A 21,458-nucleotide genomic window follows, 5' to 3' on the forward strand; every position below is an offset into this window, starting at 1 on the left:
ACAGCCAAGGTTTAGTCCAGACTATTTCCATATTCATAGGTAGTTCAAAAACATCTTCCGTTTTGACTCCTCACAGATCAGATTCTGTTTCCAAAGGGCACCTCCAGTTTCATTCTATTCTAGGTCTGCTTTTCTATGGTGAATAGTTGATTGACCTGCTACTAAGATTGTCACCACCCAGTCAGCAGAGCTACGACCCTTAAAATGGCCCAAGATACAGCAGGGTGAGCATGCCAGGAATGGCTATTTCATATTTTTTTTGAAGTTTGTCATCTAATCTGTGGATCAAGTAGGAGAATGACACCTTTTGCAAGCCTCACTTTCCCTTCTTCCTCCCCTCCCTCCAGGACAGTTCTTCAAGTCTGATCTCATATCTGTTCTAGCTCAGCATGGCCTCTCCCAAAGATCTCTATTGTTCCCTTAGATCAGCAGTTCTCAACCTATGGGTTGCGACCCCATTTGGGGTCGATCGACCATTTCTCGGGGGTCACCAAACAAGGCGATCCGCCATTTTTCCCCCTCGGGGCGGCGCCGGGCATGCGCGCCAGGCATGGGGGCGACGCCGCCCCCATGCGTGGTGGCGGCCCCATGCGTGGCGCGCCACACATGCGCAACACGTTTGTGTGATGGGAGTCGCCGTCACACAAACGTTGAGAACCACTGCCTTAGATGGTCCTGCATTTGCTGAGCCTTGGATGGTGAAAATCAGAATTGAACAAGTGTCATTTCAAAGTGCAAAGGCAGAAGAAGCAGTAGATCATATATTCAGCCTGTGTAAGAAGATTGCACAGATGAAAAGGGGGAGACATAAAAGTTGAAAAAATAGCCAAAACTGAGGTTAAAATATTGTGGGATTTCTGAATACAGAATACACTTTTAAAGCAACACTCCCCCCCCACCTCTAATGGCAAGTCGAAAAGAAGCAGCACATAGCTGCCAAAATTTAATTCTTGACACTGATAAAGTCTGACTCATAACACACCAGATTTAACTGTAGCTGAAAAGAAGAAAGTGTGGATAATAGATGTGACTAGTAGAATAAGAGAAAAATAATTGGAGAAGATCAAAAAGTATCAAGGTCTGAAAACTTAAATTATGGCATAAACCGGCCGTGGTGGTCCCAAGAGTTATTTGCACACTGGGTGCCCTACCAAAAAGTCTCGAATGGCACTTGGACACTATGCGCTTTGACATGTTCCAGCTGTCACTTGCAAAAGGCCACACTGTGCTACACCTTATTAGGTTCTTGGGAAGAACTTGATGTGTATGAGGTGCCTTCACATTGTTATGAACAATTGTTATAACAATTTAAACTTGTCTCCATGGAATGGTAGCTCCATGGTAGCTCGCAGCGAGACGGGTGGCAAACAAATTTAATAAAGAAGCAGAAATGTGCAGGCTTCCCACCTCATGATCTAGGAGTGTTACCTGGAATTTTAGGGGTTCATTATTAGCTTTTTAAAACGTGGTATTAACACTTTCAACATGGCAGTTCTGGTCTCTTTTTTAACTTTAGAAAAACATGGGGGGAGGGGGGTTTTCTTCCTGGCCAAGGCCATTTCTTTTGATATGCAGGAACTAAACAGCAGAGAGGGTTTTCTGACAAATGCATTTGTATTTTTCAAGAAAGTACAAACCCCTCTGGGAAAGAGGAAGGCAACCCAAACATTTGCCACTTCCGGAATGTTATCTAGAATCCACATTTTCTATTGTTTAATTCGCACACGTGATCAATGTCTTTTATGGTTCAATTACTTGCTTTCTGACTGACGAATGCATCAAATCTATCATTTATAGATAAAAAACTCGACCTCCCCCCGAATAAGGGCTTTCTGCTTCCGCGAGTCGCGATCCCTGTTTCCCTAGGCCCGCGGCCCCCCCCCCTCTCATTTAGGGGTCCGGCTCGGCTCCCGACTGGGGACTGGAAGGCCTCGCCCCCCGCAGAGCCCCCTCCCCATGCAGGCACCCGGGGAAGTAGCGGGGGGGGCCGTTCTTCGGGGGGCGGCGGCGGCGGCTCCGGCACGTGCCCCCCGTTGCTGGGCAACCGTGGCGGCGGTTGAGCAGCTGTGCCCATCCGGCGGCCCGGAGGTGGCGGCGACCCGGCATGGTGAGGGGGGGAGGGAGAGGGGAGGGGGCGGCCGGCCGGCCGGCCGAGGGGCGAGGCGAGCTGATGCGCGGCTCTCCCTCCCGCAGGACCCGACGGCGGAGAAGGAGGAGGCAGCGGCGGCGGGGCCGCCGTCGGGGCCGGAGGAGCCGCCGGTGCAGCTGAATGTGGGCGGCTGGGCCTTCGCAGTGCCGCGGAGCAAGTTGGCGTCGTTCCCGGAGTCGCTGCTGGGCCGGGCGGCAGCGGCGGGGCCGGCGGGGCAGCGGCTGTTCCTGGACCGCGACGGCTACGCTTTCCGCCACGTCCACTACTTCCTGCACACGGCGCGGCTGTCGGGCGGCAGCGGGCTAGAGCTGCCGCTCCTCTACGAGCAGGCCGGGCTGCTGGGCCTGGCGCCGCTGCTGCAGGTGCCCGGGGGACCCCCCTCCCCGCCCCCCTCCTCTCCCCCGCGCCCCCCCTGACGCGCCTCTCCCGGCAGAGCCTGGACAACCTGAAGGAGGGCAAGCACAACCTGCGCGTCCGGCCCGCCGACATCCCCGTGGCCGAGCGAGCCTCGCTCAACTACTGGCGGACGCGCAAGTGCATCAGCCGGCCAGGCGCCGCCGCCGCCGCCGCCGCCGAGGGCGCGCTCAGGAGCCCCGCCTGCTCCGGTGAGGGACGGGGGCGCCGGGGGGAGCCGGGGCGGGTGCCCGAGCGGCGCCGCGACGGCCCTCCTACCTGCCTGCCTACCTGCCTCCGCCGCAGGGTCGCAGGAACAGGCGCCGCTGGGGCTGCTGGACACGCCGCTGCTGGAGGCGGAGGCGGAGGTGCGCTACTGCTTCCTGCCGCTGCGCCTGGTGGGCGAGTTCCCGGCGCTGGTCACCGACGACAACCTGCTCTGGCTAGCCGACGGCGCGGCGCTGATCGAGGTCGAGAGCGGCGAGTTCCGCTTCATCGGTAAAGGGCAGGTGGGAGGGACTCAGCCGCCGGGCCTCCTCCGAAGGCGGCGGGGAGGTTGGGGGGACAGGTCAACTCTGGACCTCGCCCCGTTGCCTTGATGGCTCCTGCCCAGCGCAAAGCTTCCCTGGCCGCCACCTTCGGCCTGTTCCCTGAAATGAAGGGCTGGGAAGCCTAATGAGGACGTGGGGAAGATCTTGCAGCTTGTCCTGCGTTGCCCTGGTTCCTTTCCCGGGAAAGCCAGCAAGGTTTGAAGAAAGGCCTCTTTTGACCCGGGGCCCGGGAGCTGCCATTCCTCCGTTCCTTTAAAGAAAGTGTTGCTTGTACAAGGACAGCGGTTGTTGGAGTTTTTATAAAGGACCACACTTGTATCTCTGGGTTGAAATGCTCACTGATGATGTGACCTACAGTATTTGGGTAATAAAACGTCTGAAGAAAACAAGCAAGCTCAGAGAGCATCAAGCCTATAATTTGCATTGTTATCCTAGAATTATTGTTATAGTTATTAGCCTAGCAGCCTATGTTTCAAATTCAAATTCCATTTCTTCCTATCAATTTTCTCTGTATTGTTTCCATGTCCATCCCTTTCTGGCTGACTGACTTGGTCCATCTGTTGCTTTGCTTTCCCCTAAAGTCACTCGAAATATATGTATATACCATGAAATGTGATTGCAAAAATACCTTGCTAGATCTTCAGGTTGTTTACTTTCTGGTGTGCATTTTTTTAAACAACTAGCTAATTTTCTTCGCTCAGAGAAGATTCTTTTGCCCGATAACTTCTCCAGCTTGGATTCTCTGGAAGCTGAAGCTGAAGCCCTGGGCATCCCCAAGGTCATAGAAGCCGTGAAGATCTTCAGGAATAACCCAGGTGTAGTTCTTACAACATTTTAAGTTCTGTGTTGACTTGAGTTCAGTGTAAAAGGGATTACTTGTGCTTTCTTTAATTACAGAGTGTGTGTAATGATAACTTGGTCGTATTCATTAGGAACTTGTACAGAATATAACCTGTACAGTAATACACAGTGCTTTTTTTTTTTTTTTAAACTCACGCACAGCTCCAGCTCCAGTCGAAAGCCCTTTATGGGAGGGGGGGAGAAGAAACCACTTTAGGAAGCTTCAGCTTAAAATATGTATTTTATGACTGTCCAACAATGCAAAACCAGGTGGCCCTTGCACTCAGTCCCCCCCCCCATCCCTCCTGTGCCCTGCCCTTGACTGGAGTCTGTTCTTCTGATTACAATTGCAGCATGTGGAATTTGGAGGCTCAGAAAGCAGGACTTGCAAAACGTTCTGAGCTTTAACTCATTTCTGCTGTTCTGCTCTTAAAAAACTTTTGCCCCAGTCCAGAACAAAAGGGCACTTCCAAACCATTGGACAAAGAAATCGAAGGCCATGGTGTTCCTTTGTTCTGAGTGAACCTTTCCAGAAATGCATTTGCTTGGGTTGCTAATACTGAGTTGTTGTTCTGCTTTGGTTTTAAAATGGAATGCAGCTCGGATCTTTACTTCAGCCAAATGCTGGCACAGAGAAGTATAAGACACAGTCAGCCATTTTAATGTCAATGTCTCCTTTGGGTGTTTTGCTTTAGGCTCAGGTTCCAGTGAAGCCTCTAAGTCTCCAGTACAGCAGCAGAGACTTCAGGACCCATCAGTCCTCCTTCCTTTGTACCCAATGGTGCTGGGACTCCTAGTCAAGTACCCTGACTCTGCTCTGGGGCCGCTCCACATGGAGAGCACTCTGGATGGGAACAAGCTCTACATATCAGGGAATGGAGTTCTTTTTCAGCATGTCATGTATGTCCCTTAGGAAGTTTGGTTATGCTTGTTTCTAATTTCTGACGAAGACACTTGAGATGTGGATGCAAACACAAACTTCCGTTATAGGATAACATTGTGAAGGAAGTGCTCTCCAGGCAGCTCCAAGGGGTGGTACCAGAATAATTCTTATTTTATCATTGGAAAGTTCTCGATTTAAATTGCATGTCCCTGCTCCTATTTATTACCACCTGAGTCATCCAGTCAATTAGTATTTATGGCCTTTGCATTTTCTTGCAGCCATTCCCAGGATGGGACAATGAGGGATAGAGCAGGTCTGTGGCCAGGAATCTCCAGACCATCAGCTAGGACTAGGGTTTCCCAAAGGTTGGCTAGATTGTCCAATATGATCTGCAACGCCTCACGTTGGAAGAGGAGCCATCTTCCTCCTGACGTGGGCCTCAGTATTAGATTCTGGAGTAGTTTGGGGGAGTCTTGTAGAGAGGGCAGGACTGATGAGTCCAGATGTGACAAAGTTTGGTTCCTGGCTGGGCCTCCTTGGGATGTGAGCGGGGTTGCTGCCTGGGATCAAATAGAGTCCTGTTCTGCAAGGTCCACGAAAGGAATCCAGCAGGGGCCCGGAGGGGGGGGGGGGCTGTAGCAGCAAACAAACCCCTGAAAAGAAATAATCCAATAGCTGCCTTAAAATAGGAATGTTAAAAATATCTACATTTCTGGCAAGTTTTTCTCTTTTTCTATGCAAAGGAATTGGTTAGGAACTTGCAGACTTCCACTTACAAGAAATATGTCTGAACTTCCACACCTTTGCACCTATTTGGATCAAATGGATCTCATCTATGAGCCAATGAAGGACGCTTTAAAAAGATTTCTAAACCCGAAGACGCCTACAGACTCCTTGGTAAAAAGTAAGTGGTGCCTCCCTTCAGATTTATTATGCACAGGTAGCTCTGTTGTGGGAGTCATTCATAGGTTAAAGATCTGGGTAAGAAAAAAAACATCCCTGTGAAAAAGGCTGTGGCAAACGCCTTCCGTGTTGTTGCAGAACAGAGATGAGATGGCTGTGTTGTAATAGTCATCGGGGGCCAAGCTGAACTTGAAGGATGAATGTATGATAGAATGATTGGTATTTTCTCTTAGTGGGAGAAGAAAATTAAAAAGTTGTTTAGGCCTTTTTTAAAGACATTTACTTGGACGGGAGTGCCATTGGCCTGAATGGCTTTCTTCATTGTACATACTGAAATGTCCATTCATATATTAGGTTAATATATTGTACAGATTCAGCTCATACATTTAGTTGTTGACCCATACAACATAGTTGAGAATTCCCTCATAAAATGATCTAGCATATAGGCCAAGGGATCTCTGGCTTGGTAATGGAACTTGTGAAGTAGGTCTTAGAATAGTTATAGATTGCAAAATGGTTTGAGCCTGTAATGAAATTTCTCTTATTTCCTTCCCTGATCCAATTATTTATAAAGAAATTGTGTGGTTCAGGTGGCTGGGCGTATTTCATTCCTTCATGAATCCATTCCTTTTGTGTTGCAAAAGTATAAAAGTGGATCTTCTGTCATTTGGATTGTGTTTTGTAGATGCAGAGTGGGCAGCAGAAATAACAGCTTTTTCCCTACATCATATTGTCAAAGTCTATGTAGGAAGCCACTGGTATGCCACCTATTTGCAAACATTATTAAAGGTATAATTATTAAGTATGTTTATGTTGCTGTAGAGTGGCCAATAGTTGGGCTGCTTGTTCTAAAGAGATATAAAGAAAGCATGTTGTGTAACTAAGCTCAGAATACATATGGCAGATTGCACAGAGGACTTGAAAATTGACCTCTCGTAACTTTCATTGTGCTTTTTGTTGTACGTCTCCTGGTGAAATGCAGGCTGGGATGTGTGAGAGAGTTCCAGTGTCATCCATTCCCTTTCCTGAATGCTGGTGACTGGGAAACTGCCTTAGAGAGATCATCCTCGCATCCCTCTAACCGCTGCATAAACAAACCCTGGAATTCTTCTTGAATATCCTGTCCTCATGAATATGGCCTTTGTCCTATCCCCAGCCCAGACTTGAGCCAGCTTAAAGTCCAGGGATTTCTTCCCTTCCAAGCAGTTTTTATCACGGGCCTCACCTTTAGCAATGTGGCTGGCCACGCAGTGGGCTCATCTGCCTGCCTCTCACTGACCTCTTCAGCCTTCCCCAGCCATTTGGGCTTGGAGTGCAGGAAGGACCAGGCAGCGGGTTTCTGTGGAAGCATCTCCAGGCAAAAAGTTTGACTGGAGGTCCCAAAGGGCTTGGCGGTCACAAAGGACTTGGCGGTCTGAAAACCCAGGTGCAGCTGGAGTTTGCCAGCTGGGTGATGCCAATTTCTGCCCAAGGAGCGCCTGCAGGTTTTTTTTTTTTTTTTTTTTTCTGACACCGAACTAGACTGTCTATTCCTTTCAGGACTTAGAGCCATTTTGTCTCCTGTGCAAGAGATTTGGAGTTACTTGCCACTTGCTGTTTGGATTGCCACTCTGTTATACTATCTGATTTTTTTTACAAAATATACATGCCACGGTAAACATGTGCAAAAGACATTTTTACTGCAGCAAATTACGATGACCGCTTTCCTTCTGGAACTTGGGATAAAGCACGTGCTTTGCAAGGATGAGGCCATCTGCAGGCCAGGCAAAGTCCACACCATATGTTGATTTCATGTTAACAACGTCAGTCACTTCTGGTCCCCTTTGCACCTAATATTATTCTGTCGTGGTCTGCAGTAAACGGTCCATTTCTTTAGAATACAAATCTGTTAGCTATAGCCAGGGTCTTTTTGATAAGGAAAATAGTCTTTCCAGTTTGAGAGAAAGCTTATGGAAACAGCTGATTGGAAATCTCTTTCTTTTTTTTAGTTTCCAGAGTTGTTATCAAATTGCAAAAAGGTATATTGGATTGCTTATGGCCAGAGTCTCCTCATTCATGGAGATGGAAAAATGTTTCGACATGTTCTCAACTTCTTAAGACTTGGCAAGTTGTACTTACCATCTGAATTTAAGTACGTTAATTACTATTTGATGCATATTATCTCTGGGATAGTTAAAGAGCAGTTATATCTTAAGACAGAGATAGAAGTGCTCAGTGTACCGAATGGCTGCATCTCTCAACCATGTTCTTTGTAGAATAAGGCTTTACTTATTTCTTCCCCAAAGTTCTATTTTCTCTATAACTGTAGCAATTTGTGTTTGCCAATTTCTCTTAGGTTGTTCCGGTTTCATTATGTCCCTATAGTGTTATTAAATGTTGCTAATTAACCATTTGCAGCAATGAATCAGGACAACAAAGCTAAACATTATTTCAGAAATATCACTAGTGATGTAAAGGGAAAGTGAAGTTTATTTCTCCCAAATCTTAGAAAGTGCATCTGTCCTGTGAAGGACTTTGCACTTGGGCACAGCGGGGTGGGGGGATTGAAGGGGCAGATGCTCTGGGCCCCAAAGAACAGCTGGAGCAGAGCAAGTATCCCCTTGCAGTAGAAGAAGGAGCAGCTGGACTGAAGGCCGTCTTAGGCTTGGACCAGGCATCCCTCCTGCTGCCCAATTCCATCATGACTCTGGGTAGCTGGTACTTAAAATGAAAAAACCACGTCAAGTCCCCATAGATCCCTATAGCAGCAGTTCTCAACCTATGGGTCGCGACCCCATTTGGGGTCGATCGACCATTTTTCGGGGGTCGCCAAAGGTGATCTGCCATTTTGTCCCCTCAGGGGATGGCGCCGCGCATGCGCGCCGTGTGCGGGGTGGCATTGCGCATGCGCGCCGCGCGTGGGGTGGCGTTGCACATGCGTGCCGCGCGTGGGGTGGTGTCACGCATGCGCGGTGCGCGGGGGCACCGTCGCGCATGCACGCTGCGCGGGGGTGCCGCGCATGCGCGCCATGCAGGGGGCGCCGCACATGCGTGCCGCGCGGGGGGCGCCGCGCATGCACGCCACGCAAGGGGGCGCCGCCGTGCATGCACACCATGCAAGGGGTGCCGCCGCGCATGCACACCGCGCAAGGTGTCCCCACCCCCGTGCGCGCGGTGCCACGCATGCGCAGAACGTTTGTGTCACACAAACGTTGAGAACCGCTGCCCTATAGGGACACTGCCATTCTGGCAGAAGGGGGGAACCTCGTGGCTTCTCTATGATGTATTCATTTTGCTTTGTTCCTCTTTTGCTTTGATGTATTTTGGGGGGGGGAACTGGGGGGAGGAGGGATGAGCCTGGGGCCATCTGCCTTGTCTCATCCCCCGGAGAACCACGGCCAAGGCGCCTGAGAACAACTTGTCACCTTCTGGGCTAGGAGTTCCCACAACATCTGCGCACCTCTGGATTGGCTCTCTGTGGACTGGGCACTTGGAAGGGATTTTGAGCAATGGGGTTTAACCTAACGCTTTTGCGCTGGAACTTTAGATCCTGCTGGTTTTCTCTACAGTCACTTAAAACATCATTTTAATTTAAGCTGTCCAGAATTGCCTGATGGGTAACAAACAAATTTAATAAATAAAAATAATAATAAACAGAATTGCACAGTGTGTAGTTACGAACCTCTGCTGACTGAAGGACTAGCATGTTTTCCATGCCAGTTTGGTCTGTGAGCTGGGGAGTCTTAGATTCAAAGGGTGGTTAATCCCACTGTACTTGTCCCTGGTCAGTCTGTGCCATGGCTTTGTTTGGGAGACCCTCACAAAGAATCAAATGGCTTTCTAGGATGAGAAGTTGGAACTTCAACATGTTCTCTATAATGCTCAGCTGTGGTAAAATCCTCATTATAATAATTTTTTTCGTTTAAATTTACCAACAGTTAATGGGGAATCTCAGTTCAGTTGATTTGAAATGATTTGCTTTTTCACCCCATGACAGGGAATGGTCACTTTTGTGCCAGGAAGTGATCGAGTACCAGATCCCTTCTCTGCTGGAGGCTCTATATCAGTATGACATGTACAGGTATTTCTGTCTTCTGCTTGATTCTCATTTGCTGCTCAGCATAAGTAAAATCAGGTAGTCCTTGACTTACAACCACAGCTGAGTCCAAAATTTCTGTTACTAAGTAAGACAGTTGTTAAGTGAGTTTTTCCCCATTTTACAACCTTTCTTGCTACAGTTCTTAAGCAAATCCCTGGAGTTGTTAAGTTAGTAACACAGTTGTTAAGTAAACTTGGCTTCCCCATTGACTTTGCTCATCAGAAGGCTGCAAAAGTGATCACGTGACCCCCGGACGCCACGATCATCATAAATGCATGCCAGTTGCCAAGCATCTGAATATTAATCACACAACCGTGGGGATGCTGCAACAGTCCTAAGGGTGAAAAACAGTCATGAGTCTTTTTTTCAGCGGTGTTGCAACTGATAATGGTCACTAAATGAATGGTTACAAGTTGAGGACGACCTCTTGTGGGCGCTCCATCACTGGAGGTTTTTAAGAAGAGACTGGACAACCACCTATCTGAGATGGTCTAGGGTCTCCTGCTTGAGCAGGGGGCTGGACTAGAAGACCTCCAAGGTCCCTTCCAGCTCTGTCCTGATCGATTGATTGATTAACCTCTTGTCAGTCATCAGACAGGGCTAGAGTACTATAGTAGGAAGCAGGAGCTCTCAGTGAAGAACAGAAAATGAGGGGAGAGGTGCAGGAACCGGAGTGCTCCCCCAGAGGAAAGGCTGGGCTTTCTCAGAGGAGCACCTCCCTTTGGAATGCAGAATGGGGGGGGGAGTTTTAAGCCACGGGGTGGGGTGAGAGGACATTGGAACAAGATGCAACAGTTGGTTAGCTTGTGCTTTGGCCAAGAAATTAGAGTCAGTTGCATCTCAACATCTTTTTCTCCTGCCCCTTAGGAAAAAGAAAAAAAAATATTCACAGCTTTCTCCTGTTCTTGACTTCTAACTCTCAATAGGATAATTTTAACAATGACCAATATTATTGAGGCATAGAAAGTGTTTCCTAAAAAAGATGTAAAACGTTTGTATTCCAGATCATGGCTGCAACAGAAGGAAGCTCAACATGTAGTTTATCCGGTTAGAAACCTTGAGTCTCTAATATCAGAGGAGGATACTGGATCCAACAAAGTCCTTCGAGATGTAATGTTATTTTTTACTATTATTATTGTTATGATTGGTCACATAGTCATCCAGATGTTTGGATTTGGCATTTTTATCCACCTGTTGAGCTGTTCCAAGTCAAGCTGCCTTTTGCAATTGACTGGTGAGGATTTTGTCAATGCTGTTATATTCGAGTGGTGCTCCATATTCTTGAGATTGCACCCAAAGAGCCTGTCCGTTGGTACTACCTTTGCTTTCTTTTGCACAGTTGTTCCATTTCTATTTGCAGGTCTTTGTATTTTGTGATTCCCCTCCCCCCAGCTCTTTCTCTTTTATTCTGCTGTTATTACCATCATGCTGGTTTTCTTCTTTTTCATTTTTGAGCACTGCAGAAAAAAAATACCCTTCCAATGGTAGAGTGAAAGAATCTGCCACTTTAAATACTTTAAGGTCAAAACAAAAGTTAATGCCAGGCTTAGAAAACAAAGGGAGAGAAAAGATTTTGTTTCTAATCAAACCATAGCAGTATAATCAACAGCAAGAAAGAGCAAGTTTCTACACTTCCCATCAGCTTTAATAATATTCATATATACGGGATCCTCAACTTAAGACGAGCCTTTTAACCACTGTTCTGAGTTACTACGGCCTCTGAGTGGGGGCTTTATGATCCCTGCAGCATTTCCAGCTGTGGTAAACTCTCACATCGCCCTGTGGTCATGTGACTATATTTCAGGTGCTTGGCAAATGGCTCGCCTTTATGACCAATTCAGCATCCCGCTGTCACGTGACCACATTTTGCAATGTTTCTTCCTGTCTTCTGGTGTTTTTTGATGGTTTCTGGCAAAAAAACACCCATTCAGAAGAATGGGTTTGCTTAACAACTGTGGTGATTTGCTTAATGACCATAATGAAAAATGTAAAAAAACAAACAGGTTCAGTCATGTGGCACCTCAACTTAGACCGGATTTCCATTTATAATTGTGGTTGTAAATTGAGGACTCCCGATATGGCCTTTCAGTGTTGGTTTTCCCTTTCTTATTGGAGCAACATTGCTGCTTTTAAAGCTCTACTTATTTTATATTATAACTACAAATTCTATAAAGTCTTGTTTTTTTGCTCTAGTGGTTAATTCAGAGTACAATAAAATATGCCAGTGCAAGCCTATGGAATCCAACTTCCTTGGTTTATAGAATTGCAAAATATCTCTACCACCAGCTACTTCTGTTTGTGGCTCCAGGTATATCTATAGGGGCCTAGAAATGGATGGTTTCCATTGGAAAAAGGGATTCTCTGATGGCAGATACACTCAGCAGAAAGCATCTTTGGAGTTGTGTAGGGAAGAAAGTATCATTTTTCAATTTTTTCTTCAATTTTAGGAAGACCATCCAAATCTAGTTTATTTTTACTTTCCATCTCCTGTCAGTAGGTTTCTTACCTGGAGGGTTGATCCAGCTGAAAAAGTCTAGGTGTGGTTTAATACAATTAATACACTTGTCAACGTTGTGACAAACTGAACTGAAGCCATTTTTCATTTTGTCTTCCTTGCCACATTTTAGTTTACAGACTTAGATGAAGGAGGGGGAGGGAGGATGTTAGGTTTCTCAGTTAGCCATAACAATACTTCAAGGTCAGTCCTGATAAGACCTGGGAGGAGAGCCCGCTTTTGAAATAATTGGTGAATGTGATTTATGACAGCAATTTGGGGTGGAAACTTGTTACTTTGTAGCCTGAAGGAGGGGATTTTAGTCTTGGGTTCACCTTGGTATTTGCTGATATCTTGTTTCCTAAATAAAATGTTCTTTAAGGAAGAAATCCTTGCCTTGAAGTTCTTTTAAATGGTTTCATCTATCAGAACCACGACAACATTACTAAGTATGCTTTAATGGATTTTTTTCCTCTTCCCTTTTTGAAGCATCTGCATTTTGCTGATTTAGATCAGTGTGCCAATAACTGGAATATAACTAGAGAACCACAGTCCATGGAAGGAAGTGATAGAGAGAACACCAAATACACCAGCATTTCTCCCATTAAGGGAGCAAAGCGAAAACATCCCTGGGAAACGTCGAAGTCCTCCGATGACTGGGGAGACACCTGCCTTTTCCGACAGGAAGGAAACCCCCCCAAGAAAAGAGCAAAAGGCAGCTTAACCAAACCCCTGGAGAACAGTGACCCCCCCATTCAGAAGCTCATTTCCCTTGTGCAAGGCTGGGATATGGCTCATTGCAGATGCTGTGGGGCTCCCCAGGGACCAGAATCTGGTGAGGAATCCAAATGGAGAGCATTGTCTGGGAGGATTCCCCAAGCCAGCTGCTTCAGAATCTCCAGCTCTGAGCTCTCCAGCAATGAGGTGCCCATACAAGGAGCACCAGATCATCTGTCCAAGGCTGAACTGTGCAAGCAGGGAGCCCTGCCCCTCCAGGGCTGGCTGGCAAAGGCGGATGAGCCAAGCAATCTGGAGGAGGTGCCTTCCTCAGGGAAAGGTGCCAGCTCTCGGGAACAGAGTGGCCAGAAAGAAAAGGGTAAGTGGAACTCTTTCACTTGCTGCTTGTAAATGATTTCCGGGTTTGCTTGGGAATAAGGGACTGCTTGGAAACATTTATTTTCTCCCTGAACCTTGTCTTTTTAATTGTAACCTGTTCAGGAGGAGGCTTAGTAACCATCTTCTTGGTAAGTTAGTCGTGATCCTTATAGTAGTCCTGCAGATGCTTTTTCACGAGGCAACTGGACTTTGTCTTTCTTTGAAGACGTTTTGCTTCTCATCCAAGAAGCTTCTTCAGATCCTTGGAGTAATTAAAGCATTTGTTTTTTCCTGCCTAAGAGGGTCTTCTTCTGGCTGCAGTGGAGACTGGCAGCCCTTCCTTCTTTTGCAAGTGGGAAGCTGTCATCCAGTCAGCGTGCAGAGCATGTGCTGGAACAGTGACACCACCAGTTTCACAACTACAAGTAAAAAATTCAATTCTTTGGGTTGCTGTGTATATTTGTTAAGGTTTTGTTTCCCCGAGAGAGCAGCTTGTAAGCCTAGTAAACAGCGGAACAAGAGGCCAAGGATACATGAAACTCAAACACTTTGCTGCCATCTTGTGAATGAATAATGACTGCATTGCAAAATAAATATATGAAAGAAGGGTGAATGGGTTGGAAGTAAGGTAAAGACCAAAAATTAATGGTTAGATGGAGTTGATGAGAGGGTCTGAAAGAGGAGTAAGAAGTTTAAAGAACAAAAGGCCCTGCACAAAGCAAACATGGAGACTCCGTAGACATAAGGAAGGCTAGAGAAATCGAGAAGAACAGACAATTATGTTCATGTAATCTACATTTTACAGGAGTTTTTCTTCTCTCTACTCAAGCTTCTTAAGTTTTTCTATGCTTCACAAAATATCCTTGTCCCGAAAGGGAATAGTTTGATCGATATTTATGTCAACAATCATTCGGGTGCTCCTTCATTCAATTCCCACACGGCTTTTGACAGCAACATAAGGAAGCCCTGAGGTGGAAAAAGGACTTTTGTTTTCTGTTATTAAACTTTCCCTGAAGAGAATTTGAATTCATAAGAAGCCTGCACTGTTACCAGCTATTTCATTACAAAGCCTGTGTGTTTAATTTCACTCTTGTTGTTTTGAAAAGGTCATAATTAATTCCCTTGTGGATTTCTACTAACCTTGTCTTCAGCTGCAGAAGATGTTACAAACAGTTGTCCAATCTTTTCTTGAAAACCTCCATCATGTCTGCATTATACTGATTAAATCATATTTACCACAGAGTTTAAGCTCTTCTTGGATATTTAATTCTCATGTTCTGGACAACAACAAAGGCCAGTATGTTTTCTGGTTTTTCACTGAGTCTGTTTAAAGGACTAATATACAGAGGAGTTCCTCAACTTAGCATACCACCTCAACTGGCCCAAAGACAGTTCCAACGTCCGGTGGAATTAGGAGAAATTCTATCTTGGCAGCCTTTCCCACATTGCTCGTCCATGATGGCTTTGGATCAGCATAGAGGGATCCTGCCACGGCTTCATCTTCTCATGCCAGCGGCTGCTCTGGTTTATCGACTCTCACTTTAGACCGTGTCACCACTGGCTGCACTTGAAAGTCCACGAAACCAGCTTTCCCATGCGGAAGCTTGCTTAGTTAAATATAAGTTCCTCCTTAATTCCAGGTTGCTTCTCTCTTTGATCAGTTTCCAATCGTTGTTTCTTGTCCTGCCCTCTGGTGCTTTGGAGAATAATTTGACCCCCTCTTCTTTGTGGCACCCCTCAAATACTGGAATACTGCTATCCTGTCACCCCTATTTCTTCTTTTCTTTAGACTAGCCAAACCCAAGTCCCGCAGCCGTTCTTCGTATGTTTTAGTTTCCAGGCCTTGGACCATCTTAGTTGCTCTTCTCTAAACTTTTTCCAAGGTCTCAACAACTTTTTTGTATTCACAACTGCAGACTTTGGTTCAAGGAATTTCACTTTTCCTTCTTAGCATACTACTAGGAAAGAGGCTTTTATTATTTTCTGGCTTTGTGCTTCTGTAAACAAATTAGGCTTTTAAAGGATTTTTTAAAATTATAATAGCAATGTTAGTTCCATGTATACTTTAGTAAGTGCAAACCACCAGGGGGCCTATGCGTGAAATATTTTAGCAATTTTTAACTGTTAAAAATCTGGCTTGAGACTTGTTGCAGAAGCAGAGTTAAATGGGGTTAACTTGATTAGATCAGATGAATCCTACTGGGGCCCACAAATAGCCATGCAAAATGCAACGGCTGAGATTTTGTACTGTAATCATAGATATATTGCCTTGTTAAAATCATCCATGGAATTATTTTGTTCATTCTCTGCAGGAACAGCTCTTGAAGAAACGGCTATTTGTGAAGCCCTTGATATGAGGGGCTGGATTCTTAAGGTTGAGCACCCTCCGATTGTGCCAGGCGATGGTTCCTGCGTCTTTCATGAAGGCAGCGTTCTCTACAGCACGGGCATTGAAGAGATTACTCTAGCCTGTGCCCTGGCACCCCCAGTGGACAAAGGTAGGCTCTTGACTGCAGCTGGGTTATGTGGGTAACTTCCTAGGGTAGGCTGTGCATATTTAACATCCAAAAAGATATTTGGAAATCTCATTTCCTGCCCTCCACAGCAAGACGTCACTCTAAAATCTCATGCTATTATACATTGGATTTGCTGGTTGTTACGCTGTGAGTCCATTTTAAGAAAGGTCAAATGATCAGGACGACTGTAGGACACATTTTCCCAGACAGTCCAGGACTTTCTAGACATTCAGCCCTGTCCTGATGACCTCTTGGATTGTTGTCCCATTTCAGCCTTTTTTCCCCAACCTGAAGTTATCAGCAGCAAGGGAGTAGAGTAGAGTAGAGTAGAGTAAAGGAGAGGAGAGGAGAGAGAAGAGAATCTGGAAGGGACCTCGGAGGTCTTCTAGTCCCTGCTCAAGCAGGAGAACCTATACCCTCTCAGACAGGTGACTGTTTAGCCCAGTGGTTCTCAACCTTTTTAATGCCACGACCCCCAACCGGTCGTAAGTCGAGGACTACTCAACCGGTCGTAAGTCGAGGACTACTCAACTGGTGCAGCACCGTTTGCAGAATGGGACTTTTGGCGGGCTCAGCAGGGCAGAGACAGCCTGGACAATTCCTATTGGCTTTCAAAAGCCAATAGAATAAAAGGGAGTAGCACAACTAAGGAAAAGGGAAAAAAATTGGCGGACTGCGTTGTTTGGCGACCCCCGTGAAATGGTCATTCGACCCCAAATGGGGTCCTGACCCACAGGTTGAGAACCACTGGTTTAGCCTCTTCTTAAAAACCTCCAGTGATGGAGTGCCCACAATTTCTGAGGTTAATTGTCTCCCGTTAGGAAGTTTCTCCTTAATTCCAAGTTGCTTCTCTCTTTGGTCAGTTTCCAACCATTGTTTCTTGTCCTGCCCTCTGGTACTTTGGAGAATAGTTTGATGCCCTCTTCTTCGTGGCAGCCCCTCAGATACTGGAACACTGCTATCATGTCGCCCGTTTCTTCTTTTCTTTAGACTAGCCAAACCCAAATTCTGCAGCTGTTCTTCGTATGTTTTAGTCTCCAGGCCTTTGATCTTCTTGATTGCTCTTCTCTGAACATTTTCCAAGGTCCAACAGTACTGGCTACTGGTTATAACTTTGTTTGCTTCTAGTTGTTCGCAGATCTATTTTTTGATTATCTTTTCCAGGATCTTCCCAGGTATTGATGTTAGACTGAATGGTCTGTAGTTTCCTGGGTCTGTTTTTTTCCCCTTTCTTGAAGATGGGAACCACATCAGCCCTTTTCCAATCCTCAGGTACTTCCCCGATGCTCCAGGATTTTTGAAAGATGTGGTACAATGGTTCTGAGATAACATCTGCCAGCTCCTTCAGAACCCTGGGATGTAATCTGTCGGGTCCCAGTGATTTATATTCATCAAGGTCAAATAGGTGTTCTCTTACCATTTTCTTACTTGTTTTAATTTTTGTTTCTAGTTTGTCTTTTGCAGTAGTTTTTTTTTTTTTTGGGTATGTTGGGCTATAATTGCTTTTTGTGTGAAGACTGATGCAAAGAATGAGTTAAGCAGCTCTGCTTTCTCCCTACTGCCTGTTACTTCCTTTCATCTTCTGTCTTTAGCGGATCGACTGTTTCCTTGACTTTTTTCTTGTTATTGCTATGTTGAAAGAAACTTTTTTTTATTGTCCTTGTTTTCTGTTGCAAGTCTTCGTTCATTCTGAGCCTTTGGGTAATTTGGATACCCACATGTGCCGATGTCCTTCGCACACGTTGGCTGGAATAGCGGCTCGCCTGGGGCTGAGTTCCTCTTGAGTGAAGAAAATCAAAGGAAGCCGCCATGCCTCCTCCAGGAGAGGAGGGAGGATGCCCTGGGCTTTGTGCCCAGCTCAAAAGACCTGAAAGGGGTGAAGAAGGCAGAGCTCAGAGCTGGGTAGAAAGGCAGACATTGAGGGTCACAACCTCTTTTCTCTTGCAGATGTTGTTTTTCTGAGCTTTCCATTAACACAAGAAGAAATTTTTTATGCCCAGAAGTGTCACGGCTTCCTTACTGATGTCATCTTGGATTCTATAAGACAGAAGGATCCTAAAGAAACCACTGCCAAAGTAGAGCGTCTGGTCCAGAGGTTGTGGGTAAGAAGGCCTCTGCTGCCCTCCTGCCCAGAGGTGCTTGGGCTAGCAAGCTTTGCCTTTCCCTTGTGGCTCCAAGCCCCGGGGCCCGATGGTGGGTTCCCGGCATTCGAGCTGCTCCTTCCCTCCCAGGGTTCTTTCAGCACAGTTCAGCCTGGCAAGGCAGGGAGCGCCAGGTGCTGCCTCTGGAGTTTGAGTCGCTCATTTCTTACAGCGTCTGCAGATCACGGCAAAGGAGTTTGTGGCTGAGCTCCTGAATTCAGCGCCCTTTATAGCCGACGGCCATTCCTATGAGAAGTTGCTGAAGTGGGTTGAAGTAAGTGGGAATGATAGCTGTGCTTCCATCCACAAGGGGAAGTTGGCCTCCCACATGCAGGCGGCAGCTAAATGCACCCTTGCAGTGCAGGCCTCACTTTCATTGTGGGACCCCTCCCCGCCTTTCCTGAGAACAGCCACCCAGGCACACGTGAGGGATCTGACATCCAGATCCTCAGATCAGGCAAGCCCAGTCTGGACAGAGTTCAGGCAAGCCAGCCCCAAAGCCCCCACCCCGCCCCCACCCCATTGGCAGCCCAAAGTTCTCCAGGAGGTGGCAGTAAAATCGTAGAGTTTTGGTGGTGGGCCTTTTGTTCAGATGAGCATGGCAGCGTCTGGGAAGCAAACCACGCCCACAACACTCTTGACCCCTCCCCCTGAAAAGGGAATGAAAGGGGGGTCATTTCAACTGATGTCATCACTGTCCACCCAGGAGGCCATCTGTGTGGCCTTGCGAGGGGGGAGGCTGAGGTGTGGCCTTTGGCCCAGCAGAACATTGCTAGCCAGTGTCTCTGTTTCCTTTCAGTTCACCCTGCCTTTTGCCTGGAAATACAGCTGCTGCATTAACTTGCTTATTAAAAAAGGGTACTTTAAATCACTCTCACACTTTGTTATTGGGAAATATTTACAGAACCCTTAATAAAACTGAAAACTTTGGTTGCAGTTTGTTAGAAGTTTCTTTTTCATTTGAAATTAACCTGATAAAAATAAAATGCACGCATATATAAAATACATGCCCGAGAGCATTAACAACGAGGAGCAGCATGTGAATGGCAAAAACATGTGATTCACAAAAAGAAAGAGCTACAGCAGCCTCCTCTAGTTGTCTCCTGGACATACTCAACAAACTTCCTAACGCTGTCTAGAGAGGGGGGCATCAACTGAACTCTCAAAACACCAGCTCAACGGGCTGAAAGGTCCGAGTCAGAGGTGCCTTTTTTGAACTAGAGGATCACAGAAAACTCCTAAAGGGGAAGCTCCAGATTCAGAGAAATGGAGGCAACAAATGAATCCTTCTTCGGGTGAAGGATGTAGACTTTGTCCTGCCAAGCAGAACAAGGCAAACTGCTTTTTTACCTCACAGGAAGGCAAGTGGGGTGACCTGGAACTTGGCTTTTTTTGCAACTTGCTTCTGAAATCATTAGTAAGCACCAGGCAAGAAAGAAAGCTAGATTAACAAGGTTTAAGGTTCACACAGAAATGTTTGCTTCTGCATGTTTACAATTACTAAAAATTCTGTGTGAAACTAAACCCGTCAGGTGGGGAAAGCAAGCCAGCCAGCGAGAGCTTGGACCTTCTCCCGCCCTCCCGTCAGCCTTTGGGCCCAGTTCTAGCCACCACCGACACTCACCAAACCCCCCCCCCTTCTCAGCCACTGCTGCTCCCCTGTACCAGCTGTCAGACTACCAGAAGAGGCGGACAGGACCCACTTCCCTCCCGCAGAGCTTGGGAGGAGGACAAGGGGTCATCGTAGCATCTGCATCCAAGGGTCTGCCCAGCAATCAGGTTCCTTCTTTCCTGGCTGCGTTCAAACCTGTTCAAGACAGCAGCATCCTCCCTCAGCACATCTGGGAGATGCACAAGGAGACTCCTGGGCTGGAACAGGATGGGACCCTGCCCCAGTCTGTAGCTTGCATCGCCCAACAAGCCACCAGTTCCCTGCAGATGCAAGTCCGCACAGCACAGCTGCAGGTGGTCTGCACGGACCATCCTCCCCCAGCAGCTATGGGGGAAGAACTCTCAGGAGGGGGGGCAGCTTGGCCTGCCAAGTCCCATTTGCTTACCGCTGAAATATACTGGTTCTTGGGGAAACAGCCTTTCTCCATATCTGAGGAGGTTAAGAAGTCTGCTGCTGTTGGGAGCGGGGATCTCCAGTCCTCACACAAGTTGTGAAGGCAGCTGTCAGAACTGCTGGAGCCACTTCCAGGCAGGCCCTGGGAGGACTCAGAGCCCTCGGTGGCTAAAGGGAAAGAAGGAAACTTTGAGCACATTGAGAAGACACACAACCCTGTTGTTGCTGGAAGAAGGGCAGAAGGGCTGCTCCTGCAGACCCCCGTCCTCGGTGCCTTTCCTACCTTTGCCCCCCTCCCCGGAGGCACTCCCCCCCCCTTTCCAACCCCCTGCTGATGTGGCCTCTCCAAATATACCCGAAGGGCCAAAGCGACCTTTCCTGGAGGAAAGCAGCTCACCCAGAAGCCCTCCTTGGGCTTATCACAAGCTGGTGGGACTAAATGGACCAGGCAGTTTCTAGTTCAGCATGTTGTTGTAACCAGGCCATGATATGAAACTAGAATCTGGGGCACACACTGTGAGAGGAGCATTTATTAACCCATCTTTAGGTTTTAGCCCCAGGTGTCCTACTGAGTCACCCAGGATCTCTTCCTGCTGCTTTGAGAAGTGGCTGCTCAGAAGGTGCTCAGGGAAGTGTGGCTTCCAAGGCAGAGGTTTGCTCCACAGGGGGCCAGGTGACGTTGCCCATGGTTGACCACAGCACCCAGCAGTTCCTTTCAGCTCTTACCTGGACAAATTATCACCAAGAATTCTGGGTGCTGATAGGGATCGCAGGATTAGGCCAACTTAAGAGAGATGTTGCAGGAAATATCCTGGTGGACAATGTTTTCTGAAGTGGTGCTGGAAAAAGAGGGATGATACGTACTCATAGAGGGCTGACTGCTCGTCTCGTTCTCCATCTCATCTTCCTCAGGGCAGACCCCAGCCCTTAACGGAAGGTTGGTGGGCAGCACCGTAGGCAGCAAGGCCTGTTCCGGGTACATGTGAAGGTTGAGAGGCCCAATCCCAGAGCAGGAGGATGGGCTGCCAGCAGACAGAGTGGCCGGAGAGCTCTTGAAAGGGTTGGCGTGGTCAAAGAGAGACACAGCGATGGAAGCCCGAGTCCTGGCGCCTGCCGCAAAGAGAGGAATTCATCATGTAGACCAGTGCAGCCTTGGACAGCCAAAGAACGTGGGGGGAGCAAATTGGAGAGGGACCCACCTCTGCCTTTCATAATATAATTGATGGCTCGGTCCTGGATGGCAGCCTCACTGGGCTTGATGTCCAAGAAAGGCTTGTTCCCAATCCCCATGGACAGCATCTCCTGCGTGCGGATTTCTGATGGGAAGTAATGGCAATTGTTAAGAAGCAC

At 47.2% G+C, this 21,458-nt stretch overlaps 2 protein-coding genes across 13 annotated transcripts in view; one reads left to right on the forward strand and one right to left on the reverse strand.

Annotated features, from left to right (window-relative positions):
• Positions 1–67: 67 nt before the first annotated feature.
• KCTD19 (potassium channel tetramerization domain containing 19) lies at positions 68–18,979 on the forward strand. Of its 5 annotated transcripts, none has more exons than XM_039353588.1 (16): positions 68–2,107; positions 2,194–2,511; positions 2,583–2,754; positions 2,849–3,040; positions 3,826–3,908; positions 4,629–4,833; positions 5,560–5,720; positions 6,405–6,508; positions 7,708–7,850; positions 9,696–9,779; positions 10,802–10,907; positions 12,781–13,387; positions 15,699–15,884; positions 17,850–18,004; positions 18,216–18,317; positions 18,843–18,979. In XM_039353588.1, exons 1-16 carry the CDS (start codon positions 1,957–1,959, stop codon positions 18,954–18,956), a joined length of 2,883 nt encoding a protein of 960 aa, XP_039209522.1. In that variant the 5' UTR covers positions 68–1,956; the 3' UTR covers positions 18,957–18,979. The 5 variants fall into 5 exon arrangements, with proteins under 5 accessions (XP_039209522.1, XP_039209521.1, XP_039209525.1 ...); XM_039353589.1 differs by having other exon boundaries at positions 2,012–2,107; positions 3,777–3,908; XM_039353587.1 differs by having other exon boundaries at positions 68–2,511; positions 3,777–3,908.
• PLEKHG4 (pleckstrin homology and RhoGEF domain containing G4) overlaps positions 18,975–21,458 on the reverse strand; it is a 52,336-nt gene continuing 49,852 nt past the window's right edge. For all 8 annotated transcript variants that reach the window (XM_039353571.1, XM_039353570.1, XM_039353569.1 and 5 more), the window contains 4 exons: positions 21,308–21,424; positions 20,973–21,218; positions 20,101–20,276; positions 18,975–19,850 (listed from right to left, as the gene is read on the reverse strand). In XM_039353571.1, coding sequence (XP_039209505.1) covers positions 19,845–19,850; positions 20,101–20,276; positions 20,973–21,218; positions 21,308–21,424 — 545 coding nt within the window. In that variant the 3' untranslated portion in view covers positions 18,975–19,844. The remainder of the gene's footprint in view (positions 19,851–20,100; positions 20,277–20,972; positions 21,219–21,307; positions 21,425–21,458) is intronic.

Source organism: Crotalus tigris, unplaced genomic scaffold (genome assembly GCF_016545835.1).
Source record: "Crotalus tigris isolate CLP2741 ecotype Arizona unplaced genomic scaffold, ASM1654583v1 scf7180000018525.42219311030:4301911, whole genome shotgun sequence".
Lineage (NCBI taxonomy): Eukaryota > Metazoa > Chordata > Lepidosauria > Squamata > Viperidae > Crotalus > Crotalus tigris.